The 22348-nt window shown below is 39.9% G+C and overlaps 1 protein-coding gene across 2 annotated transcripts; it reads right to left on the bottom strand.

Moving 5' to 3' along the window:
- Positions 1–1492: 1492 nt before the first annotated feature.
- PSKH2 (protein serine kinase H2) lies at positions 1493–20231 on the bottom strand. Of its 2 annotated transcripts, XM_002759042.6 has the most exons (3): positions 14749–14933; positions 9116–9782; positions 1493–3575 (listed from the first exon to the last, which is right to left on the bottom strand). In XM_002759042.6, exons 1-3 carry the CDS (start codon positions 14931–14933, stop codon positions 3270–3272), a joined length of 1158 nt encoding a protein of 385 aa, XP_002759088.1. In that variant the 3' UTR covers positions 1493–3269. The 2 variants fall into 2 exon arrangements, 1 of the variants encoding a protein (XP_002759088.1); XR_008477029.2 differs by lacking the exons at positions 1493–3575; positions 14749–14933 and adding an exon at positions 20119–20231 and having other exon boundaries at positions 9667–9782.
- Between the last annotated feature and the right edge of the window lie 2117 nt (positions 20232–22348).

The following is a 22348-nucleotide window of genomic DNA, read 5'->3' as shown; positions in this document are numbered from 1 at the left end:
AAATCTTTGACTCAGTGCCAAGCCCCTCTTCTAATTGTTTCCTTCTACCTAAGTTCTGGAGCCTGGGTTGCCTGGAGCATGTATCTGAGATTCTTTTGGTCTCTTCTGCTCCCGACAGCCTCCCCAAATTACAGACTCCCTGCCTTTGCTGATCTCTGAGGCTTGAACATCTTCCTAGCCCAGCCCTACTTCCCTTAGACCTCACTCCTTGCCCGGCATTTAATATCCTTTGTTGCCCAGCAATAACCTCGTCCTGCCCTTGGACTTGAGGATGCCTGCTGGGCGGGCTCCTTAGGGCTGGTGTGGGTAGAAAACCACCTCAAAGCAACCTACGCAGGCAAAGGTGAAAGTCAGTTATCCATGCAAACTACAAATATTTATACCATAACTCAGCATAATATTGTACGGCATTGTTTCTTTATGGCAGCATAGACAAAATGTAAGGCATCAGAACCTGCCTTCTGCATTCTCAATTCTTGGAAATGATCCAACAGAGATTAAGGGAAAAGTTCTGAGTTTCTGATTCCAAATCTCCTATTTACCTACTGATGATCTTGGATAAATTACTTCATATCTCTGAGCTTCAGTTTCCTCAGATACAAACCAAATTAAGAATAATACCTTCCTACCTCATAGGTTTGTTGTGAGGAGCAAATGAAATAATATATGTTAAGGTCTTAGCATGGTACTTGGCACAGAGTAACTTTTCAATAAATGTTAGGATAAAATGACCATGGCAGCATGTGAAAGCGATTTTCTAATCACTTAAGAAATCTGGAAGTATTAGCATTACAAATTTTGACTGCTTTTTTGTATTCTAAAAACTTCAAGTGGCAAATATGTGAAATATTCAATTAAAAAGAGCCAGTTTTCACATCTGATTAGTCAATCACCAGTTCCTAGGAGGCTGCTTATTCAAGCTTCTCGCTTTTAGGTTGTTTCCCTTTTGCCACTTGCATTTGCAGCTGCGTTTTCTTTTTACTATAGACTTAATAGAAATACATCAATTTTGTTTGTTTGTTTGAGACAGGGTCTCACTCTGCAACCCAGGCTGGAGTGCAGTGGTGAGATCTCTGCTCACAACCTCCACCTCTCAGGATCAAGCGAGCCCCCTGAGTAGCTGGCATTACAGGTGTGCACCACCATGCCCAGCTAATTTTTGTATTTTAAGTAGAGATGGGGTCTTGCCATGTTGGCCAGGCTGGTCTCGAACTCCTGGCCTCAAGAGATCAGCCCACCTCAGCTTCCCATAGTGCTGGGGTTACAGGTGTAAGCCACTGCACTTAGCTGAAATATATCAATTTTTTAAAATGTTAAGGTAGAAATAGGTGTAAAATGAAAAGTAAACCTTTCCCTCCCACCCCAGACTTATTTTTTCCCAGAAATAATCACTATCTCTTTTATCAAATTCTTAGCAATCTTTCAAGCTTCTGAACATATTTTTTCACACAAAGAAGATCATACTATAATACTTCTGTGCTTCTTGCTTTTTCATCTAACACAATAACATGTTGTATAACAAAACTTAAAGATCTATCACATTTTTAATGGCTACATAGTAGGTCTTCGCTTAAATGTAACATGCTTTAAGGCATTCTCCTACTGATAGGCATTTATTTATGACTCCTGTTAATATAATAATGATGTTTTATACACTTATGCACAATGTTTTATACACACTTTGGCAAGAATATGTGTATGACAAATTTCTATAAATGATACAATTAGGTCAAAGGTCAACGCATTTTTAATGTGAGTAGATATTACTGCCAAACTGTCCCCCAACGCCCTGAGGTGGCACAAATTGCACTCCTCTCTCTCTGCAGGGCATGAGAGTATCTGCCTGCAATCTTCCACCATATATCGTATCCAAGTTTTAAATTGTTTTGATCTGATAGGTACAAAAAATTCTTTGCCTTTTAGATTTTCATTTTCTTTGTCATTTTAATTTTCATTTGTAAATTACAAATGAAACTAAGCATTTTCTTCATGTATTTATTAGCCATCTATGTTTATAAACCACATAGCATAATGTTTGCCCATTTTTCTATTATTTTTCTTATAAATTTGTGTCTGTCTATATTAAAGGAATTAACCCAGGCCTGTCATATATTATGTGATACAGCGTTACAACTTATAAAGAAAATAGTTTTGTCACTAATTACATATTCATATCTATATATGAGATATATAACTGTTCCATCTATATAGCCTAAAAGAGAAAAATAAAGTGAAAAAATTAGAACTACTTTTAAAGTTGTTGTAAATGTCATTCTAACATTTTATTATTTTACTTAATAAAATAAGTAATATCAACTAGTTAATCATTTATTTGCTATATTTACCCACTCCTATGAGTGACTCACAGATGTAATTAATAGTATTTCAGTCTTTATATCATTTTACAAAAATTTACTTTATAAGAGATCAGGCCATATGTGCCTTGCCTAGAGAACTAAGTTTGGAAACTTACCTCTTCATTGCATTACCTATAATTATTTCATGGTGAGGGTTTAAAGTCATCAAGATATTTGATTAAATAATTCTAGAGGAAACCAGTGCATACTAAAAAGTGTTGACAGTAGTGATAAGAAGCAAGATGATCATATTTTTTTGCAAACACTTGTGGTTAATAAATGCTAACACTACAAAAAAAATCACTATTTTATGATTCTTAAAAATCCCTATTTTTCCAGTGAATAGTGCCCCAATTAGACCAAATAAAAGTTTCTGATAGATTGAAACTATATCTTAGAGTTCTTTATAGGCCCCATATCTAATAATTTTTTATAAATATTTGCAGACTAAATATGAAATTAACAGACGTTTATAACTACCTTGAGAGTCATCTAATTAACACCGTACACTGAGTCTGAAATAAACATCAGCAATTTCAGGATAAATACATATATTCCCCATATCTAACGATTCCTGCTATGTCTCTGATTTGCCATGCCTTCACATATACGTCCCGTATTCCTATAGTATCATATTATATTTAATCCATGAAATACTTAAGAGATTTTTTTGTCTATGTATTGTTTCCAGTTGTCTAAACATAGCTAGTAGTTACTATTTATCGTTTGCAGTAGTATGCTTTGAGAAAACGAATATAGGTATAGGAAAAATTATAGACCAAAAAATGTTAAAAGTCAAGGTCAACACTATCCAACAATACCACGGAGTCCCATGTCCTTGGAGCTTGAGGGTGCCCTAATCATGATGAAATGGTTCTAAAGTAGGCTAAAATGGTTTTAGAGATCATCTGTTTACAAAAGTGCAGACAGTGGTGATTCTGCTATCCTTAAGTTTCTCTTGCTCCACATATGCCTGGATTTGTGAGAATATCGTGACTTAGAAGACTGTGCAGATCCAGGACTCTGAGAGTGAGGAGAGGCCTTCCGTAGGAGGTTTTGGGAAATGGCACTCTGGAGATTCTTCATGGAAGGCCCTGCAGCCATGGTGATCAACCAGGGATGATCCAGGGCCTGGCCAGCTGACATGCGATGACCAGCCTCCAAAATCAGTAGTTTGTCTATAAAGTCCTTTGCTAAGTGGGAAATGCTTGGCCAAGGCTGAGAATAAAAATAGTTAAGTTAGAATAAAATAAATAAAATAAAAATATACACAAACACAAAGAGCCCTATTCTTAATTACATAGATTAATGCCTATCAAATCCAAAAAACTTTTTCAAGTAAGCAATTTGAATACTGTGTCATTAATATATAGAGGACCTAAACATCCACTTTTGAGAGAAGAAAAGAAAAAAAAACTTTCACAGAAGAAAAAGACAAACACAAATACAGAAATTCTCTTCCAAACTCTGTCCAACGAATGAGAAAACCTCAGAAATCTGTCCATTGTGCTATGGTTATCAGCACAAGTTTTTCCTAACAGTAAGGGAATCATAGGTGAACCTCATTAGATAGGGACCATTTTCTATCAATATCCATGTGAGATTTAAAATATATAATATATATGTTTTTAGGCCAGGCACTATGGTTCACATCTGTAATCCCAGCAACCAAGGAGGCCAAGGCAGAAGGATCCCTTGGGGCCAAGAGTTTAAGACTAGCCAGAGCAACATAACAAGACCCTGTCGCTACAAAAGATTTAAAAAAACATAAGCTGGCTTGGCGCATACCTGTAGTTCCAGCTACTCAGAAAGCAGAGGTAAGAAGATTACTTGAGCCCAGGAAGTTTGGGGCTGCGGTGAGCTATGATCACACCACTGCACTCCAGCCTGCTGGGTGACAGAGCAAGACCTTGTCTCTCAGAAAAGAAAACAATGTGTTTAATACCAGTGTCTGTCCTTGTCAGCTGGCTAATATGGTTATAAGACTCCTTTTTTAAAATCAATTTATTGCTACCCCAAAAAAGATTACTATAGATCAGTGGAATATAATTAGATAAAACTATATGATTCACAATTCATTGATGAGAATTCTTGTAATTTATTATTAATATTAAAATTCTAACACAAAACTTTTCTTGCTATTTGATTTCAATGATTTAAAAGTTGCACTGAATAAATGAAGTTTGACCTACAGGAAAAAAACCATAAAATTAATAACTTCTTTATGCAAAATTCAAACTTTCAGTCTCAGTCTCTCACGTTAATAGTAGCAATAACAAAAATAATGAACATATGTATAGCACTGACTCTGTATATGCTAGCATATGAAAATAGTCTCCGCACTGGAATCTATTCCCTTATTTGATCTTCGCAGCAATCCTGTTAGGTAAATACCTCCATGATTTCTACTTCACAAATGCAGAAACTGAGATACAGAAACATTTTTTGAATGTCCAAATTTACACATTTAGTAATTAGCGGAGCTGGTAGTGGAATTCAGCCAGTCTTGCTCCAGATCATGGGATTTTTTTGTTTGTTTATTTGCTGTTGTTTTTTAGAGAGATCTCACTCTTTTACCCAGCAGAATAGAGTACAGTGCTGTGATCACAGCTCACTGCAGCCTCAAATTCCTGGGCTCAAAGGATTCTCCTGCCTCAGCCTCTCAAGTGGCTAGGACTATAGGCACATGCCATTATGCCCACCTAATTTTTTCTAAAAAATGTTTTCTTAATAGAGATTGGGTCATGTTATGTTGCCCAGGCTGGCCTCGAACTCTTGTAGAAGAAATGTACATCAGTGAAGTAAACAGTGGATGCAAACAGGATTTCTCTAAGACCACTTATCAGCCTTATCCTGAACTAGGAAAGATTAACTCTTAGGAAATATTTGACACTATCGAAGTTCTAATAGGGAAACTGTTACCACCAGATTCCATCTGTTCTTTTTGAGAGCTGCTACCTGAGAGACCTCATTTGCATAACAAGACAGCCTTTGCTCACCATGCCTTTTCTCCTCTCTCCCATAACCTGTCTCTGAACTCCAAGTCTTTCTTCCTTTCTGTACAGTATAAACACTTCCACCATTTGGCCTTTCTTTAAATCCCATCTTTTGTGTGTCTCCTGTGCATGGAAATAAATTCATATACATTTTCTCCTGTTACTCTGCCTATTGTCAGTTTGCTTTATAGAGTCAAATTATACTCAGAAGAAGGGAAGGAAAATTCCCTTCACTCCTACAAGTCACCTGGTTTTAAGCAAAATTGGTTCAATTAGCAATTACTAGGCTTGACAATAGGTGTTAAATATGTAATAATATGATGACAAATGAAAACATGATGATATACTTTTCTGAGTCTACCACCATATGATTCCTTGGTACTATGGACTGAATATTTTATTCTCAAAATTCTCTGTTAAAGCCCTAACCCCAGTGTGGCTATATTTGGAGATGAGGCCTCTAAGGACATAATTAAGCTCCCTAGCCTGAGGTACTTTATTATGGCAGCCTGCACTAAGACACTTGGTGATATCAAAAGAAACGTTAATATGCCGGACATCTGACAGACATGGAGAAAGAAATCCAGATAATATAAATCCAGTACCTTATTACAAGCAGCCACACTCCTCCATGGTGTATGTTGTCAGTACTCTGGGGCTACAGGCAGGCATTTCCTTAAGAAACATAGGGTGCCTTGCAATTCTAACCATGGAGATACTGTTAGTGCTCCATCTAGACCCTGGGCCCCTCCTTCCTGTATGCATGCACACACCCCTCCTTTGAAGTGCTTTGCTTCTAAAACCCAGACCCTCGCTCTTTTTCAGCAGACTGCCCTGGGGCTCAAGGAGTCACTCTGCCTTGACCTCAGAGGGCCTGAGAATTTACCACCATTACCAACCCCAGTGACCAGCAGCTAGGTATGGTGTGAAAACCCTGCTCATCAACCTCTGGAAAATGCTTAGAAGTATTAATATCTCCCCTGCTGATTAAGGCCTACCCTCTGTGGCCTTGGCCTCTTCACCTTCCTTGTCCTTCTCCCCTCACTTCCTTACCTGTCTCCTCCCCAGGAGACTATCCATAATAAATCACTTGTACATGACTCCTCTTCTCAGGGTTGCTTCTGGGGAAACTGACCCTAGGAACTCTCTGAATTAAACCTAACAAAAGGACTTTTTAACAGAAAATATTTTATATTGTTTATTACTCGTTCACATTAAAAAGTAATTACGATATCTAGTCTAAATATGTCCCCAATGGACCACACCCCCAATATCACACTCTGTGTAGTTCCCCTCAGTATGAATCATGGCTGGCATGGGACTCAGTAACCAACAGAATGGGGCAGATGTGGAGCTCTGCTGTTTCCAAGTTTAGCCTTGAAGAGGACTGGCAACTTCCATAGCTCCCTATTGGAATATCCCCTTCCCTCAGCTGCCATGTGAGAAATCTGGCTGCCCTGCTGGAGAAAGCACATGAACAAACCCGTGTAGGAAGAGAGCCAGAGACACATAGAGAGAGAAGAAGAGAGAAAGGCCTAGGCGTCCCAGTGATCTAGCTGAACCCAGATTCCAGCCATCCCCACCAAGATGCCAGACATTTGAGGGTGGCCCTCATGGATATTCCATCCCAGTCAAGCCCCCAGATGACTCCACCCCACATCATGTGGCACAGAAGAGTCACAAGCTGTCTCATCAACCACAGATTCATGAATCATAAAAAAGTGATGACTGTTTGAAGCCACTAGGTTTTGGAATGGTTTGTTATGCAGTGGTAGATAACCAAAACAGAAATACATATCCTTTGTAAACGAAGCAAAAACAGAAATACCAAGATATTCAAGCTATAAAGAAAGCCAAAATGATCCAAATCACCAGACCAGGAGACAAGCCCTGTGAACATTCTATTGTATTTCCTTCTAGCCTTTTCCCATGCAAACATTTCCCACACGAATGTGATCATAGTGTACACACAGTTTATATTCTGCTTTTATTCCACTTGACAGGATATTGTGAAAATTTTCCGTTGTCATTACACTTTTTAAATGTGCATAAATTGGGGACTATCACACTCTATCATATGGATGATCTGTAATTTATTCAAGCATTCTCTCAGGACTCTTTCAATTCTTTACATTTGTAAATGTAGCTCAGATTAGTACTCCTACACCGAAACCTTTGCTGCATCTGGGATTACTTTCTTAGAGTCTTACAAATTGAATTATTAGATCAAAATCCATAAATTTTTTAAAGTTCTTGATATGGTTTGGCTGTGTGTCCCCACCCAAATCTCATCTCAAATTGTAAGTTCCCATGTGTCTAGGGGGGACCAAATGGGGGTGATTGGATCATGGGGGCAGTTTCCCCCATGTTGTGTTCGTGATAGTGAATGAGTTCTCATAAAACCTGATGGTTTTATAAAGGGCTCTTTCCCCTTTTCTCTTTACTGTTGCCATGTGAGGAGGTCCAAGCTTGATCCCCCTTGGCCTTCCGTCGTGATTGTAAATTTCCTGAGGCCTCCCTAGCCATGCAGAACTGTGAGACAATTAAATCTTTTTTTAATATAAATTACCCAGTCTTGGATATTTCTTTATATCAGTGTGAAAAATGAACTAATACAGTTCTAGAGTCATATTTTCGAACTACTTTCCAAGAAACCCGTGACAATTTGTCCTTTACTAGTTCTGAGAGGACTAATCTCTCAGTACTCTTCACAGCATTGAGTAACATTTAGTTTTTTTAAATCTTTATGAATTTGAAAGGCATTTTTTGTTCATTAGCATTTCTTTGGTCTTAATGAGGGTGGATATTTGTCATACTTTTAATAATCAGTGGTACTGCATTGTCTGTAAATTTTTCCCATCCTTTTCTATTTCCTGGTGTGAGTTTTAGTATTTGTATGAGTTTGTAAAAACATACACACGTACAATAAGGTACTAAAGGTCTGCCAGACTGTAGAATGCATATTTAAATTTGTCATTTAACTTTAATTTTGCTTAAAGATGTTGCTGTAGATATACATGTTATATTTTAAGTAGGTATAAGCAAATATCAATTTTTTTATGAGAAATTAAAAGTCAAATAAATTTGCTCATTTGCTGTACATGAAATGAATTCCCTATTTTGTCAGGCTTCCCATATACAAGCATTGACAACTTTCCTTCCCTACCCAAAACAGCAAAAAGTTAACACATTCATGAACACTGGGAGTTTCAAGTTTAATCAGTGGATAAATATTTTACACAAGCTGTGAGGTTAAACATTTCCTGAGAAAACACTTCATCACAAAAAGGGCTTGGATCACCAAGATTTAAGGCAGAAAAATCTCTCGCCAAACATCCAAGCGTCATGCTGAGCTTCTGTGAACATATTAGTCTAGTTAGCCAGCTCAGGCTCCACACAGATTTAAGAAAAAAACTGCAGACAAACTCATTTATCTACTTGATTGTCAGTGTTACGTGCTAACCACAGGCAGCTAGTAATTGAGGCCCTTGCTATCTTGAGACCAATGGCTCTCAGTCAGGGGTGATTCTACCCCACAGGGAACATTTTACAATGTCTGGAGACATTTGTGGGTGCCACAACTGGGGGAGGTGCATTACTGGTATTTAGGGTAGAGGCCAGGGATGCCGCTAAACATTCTACAGCACACAGGATAACCCCAAACCCCAATAAGGAATCATCCAGTCTTAAATGTCAAACGTGGCAAGGTAGAGAAACCCCACTGTAAAGCAACACAATAGGAATAAAATAAGGCTATCTTACCTCTCCTGTATAATTATATTTGCCTTTCAGAATCTTCCTGTAAAGCCTTGTCTGGCTTTCATCATCAAAAGGCAGGAATCCGCTAAGTAAAACATATGTGATCACACCAAGAGCCCACATATCCACTGCACTGGTATAAGGCTTCCTTAGCAAAACCTCAGGAGCTATGTACTCTGGGGTCCCACAGAATGTCTTCATCGTCCAGTCACCACTTTTGTTCCCAGAGTGTGCCAAACCAAAATCTGTAATTAATATTTTCGACTCTGCACCTGGATGATAGTATAAGAGATTTTCAGGCTTTAGGTTCCTGTGCGTTATTCGCAGTGTGTGCAAATACCTAATCCCATCAGCAACCATCCGGAGGATTCTGACAGCATCCCACTCTGTAAAGGATCCCTGAGCAATGAGTCGATCAAAAAGCTCCCCTCCAGTAGCCAGCTCCATCACCATGTAAACTCGATCCTCAGCCTCAAAGATCTCTATGAGCTGGACAATATAACAATGGCTAACCCGCCGCAGCACACTCAGCTCAGACACACACGCTTCTTTACCTTGTCTATCTCTGGTGTCCATCACTTTTATTGCAAAAGGTTTCTTGGTGGTCTTCTGCTCTACCCTGACAACCCTGCTGAAACTGCCTGTCCCAATGAGAGCTTTGATGTCATATCTGTTGGGAAGAAAAACCAAACATGTTATCACCAGAAGTGATGATTCTCAAAATTATTTAAGCCCATGCTTCATATCATCTTTTCTATCTTCCTATTCCTCCCATTGGATTTCTTTGCTTATTATTACTTGCGTTCATCATTTTTGAAAGGTGCCCCAAATCCTGTTTTGAAATGGAAGAAAATGACATAAAGGTAATTTGTTAGTAGAAAGACAATCTTAATATAATAACTACCATTTATTATACAGTTATTATATGCCAACAATTAAAAAAAAATCTTATCCCTACTAAAACCCTGCTGGGTAATATAATAACATCCCTCCTTTTCAAATAAGGAAATTAAGACTTAAAAAGAAGTTAAGTGAGTTATTGAAGCCACACAGATTGTGGTTGGAATGGATGGGATTCAAATCCTGTCCCATTCAAATGCATTTCACAAAAGAATGTTTCAAGAATTTTAAGACCCCTCTCTACCAATTTCTTTCCTTCCTCTAGCCTTTGTCAACAACAAACAAATCAAGTTGGGGGGAATAAAGTAGAAGCTTATTCCTATTTATAATTTCTCAAAAGACAGAGGATCCCGTATCAGGAGACGGGGAATAAACAGTATGTTTCTTTGGGTTGCTTGACTGTGAGCTCAGCCCCGGGCTCATCTTGTACACAGTAGCTGTTAATAAGGAAGAAGTAAATGCAGCTGTGCTATTATAAGAGCAGGTTTCAGAGGTCTGGTGGGGCTAGTCGCAATCAGCAGCTTCTCACAGTCTCCCTCCATTCTCTCTCCTGCACTTGCAATTTCTAGGCAGTGAAAGAATTTTAACGTGGAATATATGTCAATAATTTGTAAACCAATTATCCCACAAAAAGGCAAGAACACATGTTTACCTGTGTCACAAACATGCACATTCTGTAAGTGTACCCTTGAACGTAAAATAAAAGTTGAAGAAAAAAAAAAAGGTCAGGAAATCAGCTCAGATTTCAAATGCTAAGAATCTTAAGCTTTAATTACCTGTGTAAACATCTACTAAAATTTAAGAATCTGACCAGGTGCGGTGGCTCATCCTGTAATCCCAGCACTTTGAGAGGCTGAAGTCGGAAGATTGTTTGAGCCTAGAAGTTTGAGACCAGCCTGGGCAACAAAGTGAGACCCCTTCTCTACAGTAAACTTAAAAATACAAAAAATTAACTGGGTATGGTGGCGCGTGCCTGTAATCCCAGCTACTCAGGAGGCTGAGGCAGGAAATTGCCTGAACCCAGGAGGCGGAGGTAGGTTGCGGTGAGCCGAGATTGCGCCATTGCACTCCAGTCTGGGTAACAAGAGCGAAACTCCATCAAAAAAAAAAAAAAAAAAAATTAGCCAGCCATGGTGCACAATTGTAGCCCCTGCTACTCGGGGGCCTGACGCAGGAGGATCCCTTGAGCCCAGGAAATTTGAGGTTGCAGTGAGCTGTGATCAGGCCACTGTACTCCAGCCTGGGTGACAGAGTGAGACCTCTGTCTCAAAAATTAAAAACAAAAATTAAAAATGAATCCTATCAAATTTAACCCTCTACTTCATATTTAAGACATGTTGAGAAAATGCTAGACTTAAAATCATGATTTTACAACTGAGAAGAATATTGAAGTTGGGTATTTAACCCAACTTCTTGTTTTACCTGAGGAAATTTGAAGAACACATTAGTCAATTGGCTGTTTACATTGTAGAGTCAGGATTAGAACACAGGTCTCCTTACCTATGCCGTAATTTACTGCTTTTTCCTTTTCCTTTTTTCTTTTTTTTTTAATGGAGTCTTGCTCTGTCACCCAAGCTGGAGTACAGTGTCATGATCTTGGCTCCTCTGCCTCCTGGGTTCAAGTGATTCTCTTGCCTCAGCCTCCTGAGTAGCTGGGATTACCCAGCTAATTTTTGTATTTTTGTTTGTTTTAGTAAAGACAGGATTTCACCATGTTGGCCAAGCTTGTCTCCAACTCCTGACCCCAAGTGATTGCCCTTCTGGGTCTCGCAAAATGCTGGGATTACAGGCATGAGCCACGGCTCCCAGACTTCATTTTAATAAAACCTCTCCTGGCTAAGGATGACAGAGAATGCAGTGTACTCAGAGGGGTACATTCCAGGGAGAAGGCAAGTTTTTATATCACATATTCAATACCAAAGATTCAAATGCAAAAACCAACCTCTGCTCTAAATAGTCTTACTTCTTTTGTTGAGCTTATTTTTCCTGTAACTTTTTTTTTTTTTTTTTTTTGGTCTTCTTGTTTGTTCCTTATATTCCCGTGTGTATTGAATAAAAATGACATTTGGCTGTATCAGATGACAGAAAACAGCTTTGTTCTCCACAGAGCATTTAATTTTCTGGCCAATTACCTTATCAAAACAGATAGCACTTTAGTAATCTTAAATAGATTCTTTCCCCTTTTCCCTTTCCAACTCTGCTTTTTCATTCACATGCATTCCCAGTGTGATTTGAAGATAATCACAGGCATTTCAAATTTTATTGCTCTGCAGACCAACCAAGTTTTATATTAACTCTATTGTGGATGAAAGCACTTGCAAATGCTAATTTATCACCATGCCCTCAAAGCTGCCATCAAACTCATTTGTTCACAGAATTAATTATATCAAACAAACTACCATTTCTGAGAATTACACTCTTTTGCTCAAATAAAAGAAGCTTTATTCAATACTGTTAAGGGGGCTTCATATTTCCAATATTTGAAAAAAAAATACTAGTAATTTGGCATTGGAGGAAACAGTACACTTTAAGCCAAGATTTAAAGTGGTGTAAATAAATGCCTTAGATTGTTATTTAGTTCATCACATAACAAATTCTTATAGCTGCAGCCTTGCTCGTGAGTCCCCAATAGCCATGAATGGTGACTATCTTTATGATTTGCGTGGTTATACCTTGTAAAGTGCCTATTACAAAGGAGTAACAATAAACATTGAACAAAAGAATCATTCACTGGATACATATTATTCCTGAATCATCGTATATATTTTGAAAACATTAAGTAAGGATCGCATCAAGCAGGGAAGAACGCATTTATAAGATCTTTCCATTTCCTTCACTTTTACCCCTCCACTCCCTTAAAAGAGTAGCCTCAAAGTCAATTTAGTAGGTGGGGCAATTTCGTATCATCCCAGAGACTACGTAAATTGGAAAAATTACTTTAACCTCAACTGCTATTACACAAACTGGGGATTTTTGAACATAGATTAAAGATGTGAAACGGAAATAATGGTATCACAATCTGTTTGAGAGAAGCAATTGTAATAAACTCCCAAAAAGAAAGTAAATATACTCATATTTAAATTCTATCGTCTCTTTTCTGCAAAAGGTATAGATGAAATCACAACGGAGAAGAAAGTCAGCTGTATTCTAGTCCTACTTCCACCATTAATTTGGACAAGTCACTTAACCTTTGGGGACGCAACTACTCATTGGTTAAAGATGAGCCTTGAGATAAAGTCTCTGAAGCCCTTGTAATGTTGAGGTCCTCCGTTTCTGTGATCGCTTTACAGTCCATGGGGCTGGATCTACCCCATAATTGGGAATTAGGAGGGTAAATAAAGACTAGAGCAGACTAGCATCATCTCTCTGATTAGAGATGACCAGAAATGCCATTTAACCAGCTCAGTCTTGACAAGACCCTGTACCTACTCAGATTCAGTTCAGTCATACTAGCTGGCCTCATTCTTCTCTAAGCTCAGCAGCTACTGGACTAATCCTCCAGGAGTCATTGTATTAAAAGTTCTCAAGGAGGCCAGGAAATGATTCTGCATATTCTGGACAGAGCGCTGTGATGAAGTCAGTATGCAATTCTAGGACCAGAAGTGCCCTGGGAAGCCCTCTGAGCCACCCATTATTGTGTCTTCCCAAACACACAGAGCAGAAGGGGATTCTGTGATTGACTTGGCCAATGTGTCCAACATGGTGTACTCTAAGGAAATTATTTCTCAGGCCAACCAACCTGCAACCTTCTACATAGAGTCAGCAAGGACTTACTTGTACTTCATGAAGGCAATAATCAGCATTGCACTAATATCTGCATAAGGACTGGTGCCATGCAAGGTGCAAAATTTACGTGTATTAGTTTAATTATGCTCACAACAGTCTGATGAGATACTCCCATTTTACAGAGGCAGAAACTAAGGAAGGAGAAAAGCTGTGTTCTAAATGGTACATGACAGAAGAGATGGGACTGGACCTCAAGTCTAACTGGCTCAAAGGGCCATCTCTAGTCCACTCACTGTAATCTCGATTTTTAGAATTTAATAGAAGATCCTTCACACACCAGGTCTAGCGAGACCTAGCCCCAAGATATTGGTGGCAAAGCCGTTTTCTGCCACTGGTGCTAGAGGTTGGCAGGCAGTCCTCTCACACCCCCACCCACCACCTCTGAAGACAAGAATTCCTTCCCGTTTTTGCTGTTGCTCCTGCTCTCTTTTTCCCAACCTCTACACTCCCTGCTCAGATGTCAAAGAGAAATGGTTTTGGGTGCTTATGGAACACAGTGCGGAAGGCTTATCCCAGACTACTGCAATAGGGGTCAAGGCTTCTGCAACAGGGGAAAGAATGGAGGCTTGGAACAAAAGGCGAGAAAGTGTTTTAGCGCTGGGGTGAGCTAGTGGAAAAAGAGGGAGAAGGTTAGGGAGAGGTGGTCAATGCGGTCTGTGTTTGCTACCTGGCCCTTAGGGAAGTTAGGTTCCTACCATCGCGCAGACACTGAAAGACAATGGCCCTAATTCTCTTGATGACTGCATTTCAAAGGGATGGATCCCAGATGCTTGAAAAAGACACATTTGGGTTGTAGAAGTTTTACAATCAAAGGGGCAGAGAAAAGGGGAGATTAGTGGCCTATCATCCAAAAGAACCCTGTCCGAAAAGGAGTCAAGCTGAAGGAAACCTGGAGGCAGTCTTGGCCAGGGGGTTATCTTTGTCAGCCCATCCCCAGGCCAGTTTCTTACCTGGCAAGGACGCGGGGGTCGAACTTGGCTCGGAAGCGAGCCACCTGCATCCTCTGTGCCGCCTGGGCCGCCGCCTTGGGCCCGGGCCCCGCGCCTCCGACGCCGCCTTGGCTTTGACCCTCGTGCTTGGCACTGGCCAGGGCGGGCGGCCACAGGACCACCTTCCTGCTGGCGCCGCACCCCATACCTGCAACACGCCGGGCGCTCAAGGGACCCGGGGACTCCGGGAGCAGCCAGGCCTGTTCCCCTGCGCTTTATCCTGCGAGGGGCGGGACCCTCGGAAAGAAACCCCACTGTGGGGTCCTGGTCAGGAGGACAGTCCCCCGGGACCCCTGCTGATGGCTGAGACGCCTGGAACATCACTGGCCACCGTCTGTGTGTGTAAATCTAACGTCATGAAAGCAAAGTCAACCAGCACGCAGAGCCTGTGCCTAGTTCTCTGGGCTTTGCTTTCTGAGTCTCTAATCTGAGGAAGTGAACATGTAAAATTATACTTTTCTATAAGGGATATCGTCCCTTTAAAGAACTTTTGGCTGAGCTTAAATCTGCATGACATGAACATTAAATATATATATTTCTAAGAACTTATAATATTGAAAGTATAACATCTATTATACTTTATAGAAGTATAACTTCTATTGCGTCAAACAGTTGACAAAGGCCTGTGTCTGGCACTCGTGACCTTCATCCCCTGGGTAATCCATCCAAGACAGAAAAACTCAGGCCCACAATTGATGTCTAGAACCCAGATGGACACCCTAAGCAAATACAGGAGAAAACCTGTTAAAATACGTGTGCGTGTCTGTGTGTGTGTGTGTGTGTGTGTGTGTGTGTAAACACGTATATAGTAACTTTACATTTTCTATATGTTTCATTCTTGTATTATTCATATATATTATACATGTATGTGAATGCATATGTATATATTATACACACACAGTATTTATAAATATTTATTTTGATAAATATATATTGATTATATCAGTATATTGATGAGATTTCATTGATATTTGTCAAATATATTCATTCACACACACACACACACACACACACACACACACACACACATAAATGATGTGTGGGAAATGAAATCCACTCAAGATCGAGTGAATCAAGATCACATGCCTTGAAAGTTGTACAACCGGAACTGGAGGCTGTTTCCCAATTTCCAGTCCAGTGCTACTTCAATTTGTGTGATTTCCTTTCTAATTTCATTTAATTTGTAGTTTCGTTTAACAGGGAGTGCCTGTGATGAATAAATTAGTCATGAATTTTCCCAGAGTTATATTTTGATGGAAAATTTAAAATATGGCTTGCATATAGCTGAGGGAAAATGAGTTCATTCTGCAAAGAGAGCATAACTACCAAATAAAGGAAATTTCTTCCTGAAGAACCCTCAGCATTCTCCCACTACTAGGAAACAAAGAAATGCTTATTTTATATAGGTACAACTCGTTCTTATATGTCGAGCTTTTGAACTAATTTGCAGAATAGACTATATGTCAGGTTGGTGCAAAAGTAATTGCGGTGTTGCTATTAAAAGTAAAGGCAAAGCTGGGCACAGTGTCTCATGCCTGTAATCCCAGCACTTTGGGAGGCCAAGGCGGGTGGATTGCCTGAGGTCTGGAGTTCCAGAACACCCTGGCCAACATGATGAAACCCCATCTCTACTAAAAATAGAAACATTAGCTGAGCATGGTGCCTGTACTCCCAGCTACTTTGGAGACTGAGGCAAGAGAATTCCTTGAACCTGGGAAGCGGAGGTTGCTGTGAACCAGGACTGCACCACTACAACCCAGTCTGGGTGACAGAGTGAGACCCCATCTCAACAATAATAAAAAAAAAAGTGAAGGTAAAAGTTGCAATTACTTTTGCACCAACCTATAGTATAAACAGAATGGAAGAGAGAAAGAAAGGAACAAACTGAAGTCAGATGTTAAGGTATTACTTAAAAAAAATACAATTTGTTCCTCTGAGAGCTTGTTGTAAGGATTGTTTGCATAAGGGTCACCCAGCAAATAGGAAGCATCTACTATAAAACCTAAACCTGGGCAGCAGTGAAGGCATCACATACTTCCACGAGGCAGGCAGTCTCTGCCTGTCCGCCCTCTCCTGGCAGTGAGGGCTGTCATAATAGGCTGCAGAAACTGTCCTGTTTGCAGCTGGCCGCACAGCACAGAATGCTTTGTCACAAGCCCTCCCGCTTCCCCCACTCCCTGCAAGCCTGAACCATGCTCCTTGAAAATTGAAAAACACAGTCTCTGATTTTTAAAGCCCTTTAAAAATGGAAACAATGGAAACACTGATGAGTTCTCTTTTGGAAAGCCCCAACTATTAACTAGAAGTGTTGTTGATGTAAATACTTTGCCTGGAGACAAAATTTAAGTACCTGTGCATTTGAAACTTTTACTTTCAAGGACTTTCACTAACCTTTGAAATATTAAAATGATTGTAAGTATATCTTTTGAATATGACTAATCTCAGAGAATAATTCATAAAGTAACATGTAGAAAAATATCCAAATACATAGATTTTCCTGCATGTGTATCTCTCTATTGTGTATAATTGCTTGATTATATGGAAACCGCTCAAGCATTGTTTGGGACCATTTGCTATTCACCCATTAATTAACTTTTTATAGTTATTTAAATTATGTATTTTAGCTTAATTAAAGTAATAAAATGTTAAAATCGCTCTAGACTTAAGGCCAGCTTTAAATAAAGCTTTATTTTTATATTGATGTGTTTAGTGCTTATAAGTGGCTACCTGTGACACGTCAAGCAACTGAATAAATGGAAACGGTTCTGTGATGTGGTGTTTATTATCAAGAGTAATTAGACTGGACTTCCTTCTAAACAAAAATAAAACCTGCCATTTATTTCCCCAAAGTCACAAATTCTTAGTAGTCAACTGTAACGTTCATAACAATGTATAGTATATAGATCTCATCACTTGATACCAGATTCTATCCTAAGCCCAGTTGTTAAAAAGAAGAATTAGTAGGACACAGAGTTAAATCCCAGAGCCTGTCCTGAAACTATCAAAACTTCCTAGAATAACTCTCTGACTTATATTTCGTACACTGATTTAATTAAGTGGCTTGGTTTATGAGAGATATTCTTCACAAAGTATAATTCGACCCCCAAAGAGTATTCCACTGCAGGGATTTAAGAAGCGACACCAAATCAAAAAATCATTGCAGATTTAGACTAACATTTAGGGAAAACTCACTTCTTTCTTTCAGAACAGTACTGGTGGAAAATATGGAATAGAATGCAATCGTGATCTTCTGTCATCAGTTTTTATTATACTCCATCAACATAAAGAGTGTAAAACAAGTAACTAATACCCTAAGGAGTGATATACCAGGAAGCCCTACAATATTATACCCTTCTTATTCTTACAGCTAAAAAGAGAGAACCTTCATTTTTAACCAGCAAAATGAAGAATTTGCTTCATTTAGAAATTAGTTCTACCTGAAATAGCTTCATTGTTGTTGCTTTTCATGTTTTAGTTCTCTTTAGATACCCGCTACTGGGATTAACTTTCTCTGAAGTGTTCTCTTGCCCTAAACATCAGTTTGAAGGTATACATCTTACCAGCTTCCTTTTCCCCAAGGTGTAGAATCTGTGTTTGTAATGACAACTGGCATGGGGCTCTCTTAAGACAATTTCACATACACCATGACGTACGAAACCATCAATGCAAAGCTACTCTCACGGTTTTCTTCCCACAAACAAATAACAATGAGCCTCTAAGAGGATGTCTCTGTGTAAAACTCAGAAATGGTGAGTAATTTCCTGCTACCCAGCACTATCACAACACCTTACAAAAATAGAACTGTAATAACTCTGACAAGTCAGCAGTAAATTTTGAATTACTGAGAATATTTTTGTTACTACACTAATGAATAATTCATGCTTACTTGCATATCTTTATATTTAGCACCAAAGAAAGAATATTTAGCTTTTGTAGAATTTCAAGTTTTGTAAGTTTTGTCTTGTAACTACAAAAATGAAGATAAATATTAGTATATAGTAATAAGTGATAGAAAAAAACTCTGCTGTCCAGTAAAAACACAAATTTCACTTTGTTATAGTAGTGACTCAAAGAAGTCTCTAGCCACAACAGGAAATGAAGTTTTCTTATTTTAGTGCATAAATTTAAAAAGATAAAATGAGAGAATATTTCACTATATTTTAGCTGATTTGCCTAAAGGATCTCTGCCTTTTCAAGCCGGCAATTTGCATCCAAAGCCTTCAAAAACGATGGCTAGAAATATGTTTAGTTACATGGCAAAATAGTTACAATATGTTGCAAAGTGGAAAAAAAAAGCCTACATAGCATGATCTCATTTTTAAACTCATTAATAAAATAAGTTCCCGTGGTGAGGAATGGAGGCCGCCAGCTGACAGGGAGCAAAGAACAGAGGCCTGCTGACAACTATGGGCATGATCCTGGGAACCAATTCTCAACCTCAGCCAAGACTTGAGACGCCTGCAGCACAGGCTGGCAGCCTGATGGCAACTTCCTGAGAGAAGAGATTTTCAGGTTCAAGTCTCCGTATAACACTTACCAGTTCCGTGACTTTAGGAAAGAGATTTAACCTCTCTGTCTTCTCAGTTTTCTTACCGGTGAAATTGAAATAATAATAACACAAATGTCATAGGGTTTTTGGGAATCGTTTAATTCTTTTACTTTTTATTTTTTACAGACAAAGTGTCTTTCTGTCACCCAGGCTGGAGTACAATGATATGATCACAACTCACTACAGCCTTGACCTCTGGGCTCAAGCAATTCTCCCACCTCAGCCTCTTGAGTAGCTGGGACTACAGGTACACATCACTACTCCTGGCTAATTTTTTTTTGGGGGGGGGTACAGATAAGGTCTTGCTATGTTGCCCACGCTAAAAATAATTTAATTCATATGAAGCACTTTTATCAGCACTTGGAATATTATAAATGATCAGAAATATTAGCTTATATAAGTGAATGGTCCTAGGTGCGATGGCTCATACCTGTAATCCCAACATTTTGGGAGGCTGAGACAGGGGGATCATTTGAGGCTGAGAGTTTGAGACCAGCCTAAGCACATAGAGAGACTCTGTCTCCACAAAAAAATTTGCCTGGCATGGTGGCATGCACCCGTAGTCACAGCTTAGGTAGGAGGATCCCTTGAACTCAGGAATTTGAAGTGGCAGTGAGCTACGGATAACACCACTTCAGTCCAGCCTGGATGACAGAGCAAGACCCTGTCTCAAAAATAAATAAATAAATGGCTTCAAGGGTTTATCTATTAGTTATCTATTGCTGCATAACAAATTGCCCAAAATTTTACAGTTTTAAAACAACAAGCATTTATTTTCTCACATTTTCTGAAGATTGAGTATCTGAAAGGGTAGATCTGGCTCAGGATTTCAGGAGGAAGGCTGTAGCCAAGCTGTGTGATGAGGCTGTAGTCATCGCAAGGCTTGACAGGAACTGAATCCCCTTCCAAGCACATGCACGTGACTGTCAGCAGGCCTCCGCTCCCAGCTGGCTGTTGGCAGAAGACCGCCACTCCTCACCACGTGGCCTTCTCCACAGGCTGCCTGAGTGTCCTTGCAGTATGACAGCTGGCGTCTTCCATGGCCAGTGAGGAGTGTGAGTAGGCCCCAGCAAACGAGCAGAAGAGTACACAAACAGAAGCTTCAGTATCTCCTAACTCCAACTAAGAGGTGGCATGCCATCACTTTTGCCATGTTATCAGTCACTCAGAGCAACTCTTGTCAATGTGGGAGGAAATTCCACAGGGGTGTGACTACCAGGAGGCGAGGATTTGGGGGAGCCATCATGGAAGCTGGCTTTATTGTCATAGAGCTAGGATTGAAGAGTGAAATTTCATCATGAAGAGAATTTTTTTTTCTTGAGACAGGGTCTCACTTTGTTGGTCAGGCTGGTTTCTAACTCTTGGGCTCAAGTGATCCTCCCGCCTCCCAAAGTGCTGGGATTATTAGTGTAAGCCACCACACCCAGGCAAAAGAGGAATATTGAAAATCAAAGACAATCTAAAGATGGACATTATGCTTGGGAAATTGCAGGCTGTTTAACATCAGAGCTGTTTTATTTATTTTATTTTATTTCTTTTTTGAGATGGAGTTTCGCTCTGTCACCCAGGTTGGAGTGCAATGGCACCATCTCAACTTACTGCAACCTCCGCCTCCTGGGTTCAAGTGATTCTTCTGCCTCAGCTTCCCAAGTAGCTGGGACTACAGGTGCCCACCATGATGCCCAGCTATTTTTTTTTATATAGAGAGACGGGGTTTCACCATGTTAGCCAGGATGGTCTCGATCTCCTGACCTTGTGATCTGCCCACCTCAGCCTCCTAAAGTGCTGGGATTACAGGCGTGAGTCATCACTCCCGGCCCACCAGAGCTGTTTAAGCAGCCTGAATAGCACTTGGCCTTACTGAGGAAAAGGATACTCAAACCCAGGGGTGATTGGACTAGAACCTTCAGATCTCTTCCAAGCCTGGGCTTCTGTGACTTTTTCTTTCCTTTTTTTTTTTTTTTTTTTTTTTTTGAGATGAAGTCTCACTCTTTCACCCAGGCTGGAGTGCAGTGGCGTGATCTCGGCTCACTGCAATCTCCACCTCCTGGGTTCAAGGGATACTCCTGCCTCAGCCTCCCAAGTAGTTGGAACTGCAGGTGTGCACCACCACGCCCAGTTAATTTTTTGTATTTTTTCTTTTTAGTAGAGACAGGGTTTCTTCATGTTAGCCCCAATGGTCTTGATCTCCTGATCTTGTGATCCACCCGCCTCAGCCACCAAGGTGGCGTGAGCCACCTTGACTTTTTCTTTCATGTGGTCAAGTCTAATATAACCAGGTAGTAAGACTCCTGAAAACCTAAGTCTTTACTCAGCAAATAGTTAAGAAATGTTGATTTATTTAAATTAGAAATTAGTTTTGAAATGTTTATGAAAACTATGCAAAAATTTTTCAAATAAAAGTGAAGGGGCCGGGTGCGGTGGCTCACGCCTGTAATTCCAGCACTTTGGGAGGCCAAGGCAGGTGGATCACAAGGTTAACAGATCAAGACCATCCTGGTCAACATGGTGAAACCCCGTCTCTACTAAAAATGCAAAAAATTAGCTGGGCATGGTGGCGCGTGCCTGTAATCCCGGCTACTCAGGAGGCTGAGGCAGGAGAATTGCCTGAACCCAGAGGCGGAGGTTGCAGTGAGCCGAGATCGCGCCATTGCACTCCAGCCTGTGTAACAAGAGCGAAACTCCGTCTAAAAAAAAAAAAAAAAAAAAGTGAAGAATTGATTTTTATTTGTTGAAATGTTTATTTGAAACATTTTAACAGTAAATGTTAGCAATAAATGTCCAGCCCAAGTATTAAAAACGGAGAATGATCTCTATAAATTTTTATTGGCCGGGTGCGGTGGCTCAAGCCTGTAATCCCAGCACTTTGGGAGGCCGAGGTGGGTGGATCATGAGGTCAAGAGATCGAGACCATCCTGGTCAACATGGTGAAATCTCGTCTCTACTAAAAATAGAAAAAATTAGCTGGGCATGGTGGCATGTGCCTGTAATCCAGCTACTCAGGAGGCTGAG

This window comes from Callithrix jacchus, chromosome 16 (genome assembly GCF_049354715.1).
Source record: "Callithrix jacchus isolate 240 chromosome 16, calJac240_pri, whole genome shotgun sequence".
In the NCBI taxonomy this organism is placed as follows: Eukaryota; Metazoa; Chordata; class Mammalia; order Primates; family Cebidae; genus Callithrix; species Callithrix jacchus.
The sequence above is the reverse complement of the archived record's forward strand: the minus strand, read 5'-3'. Positions and strand labels throughout refer to the sequence as shown.

Excerpts from the sequence above, each read along its gene's own strand:
- PSKH2 (XM_002759042.6), bottom strand. The coding sequence starts at position 14,933 with ATGGGGTGCGGCGCCAGCAGGAAGGTGGTCCTGTGGCCGCCCGCCCTG. Across the intron at positions 9,783-14,748 it reads GACCCCCGCGTCCTTGCCAG|ATATGACATCAAAGCTCTCA; the intron begins GTAAGAAACTGG and ends TCTTCCCAACAG. Across the intron at positions 3,576-9,115 it reads AATATAATTATACAGGAGAG|CCTTGGCCAAGCATTTCCCA; the intron begins GTAAGATAGCCT and ends TTTTATTCTCAG.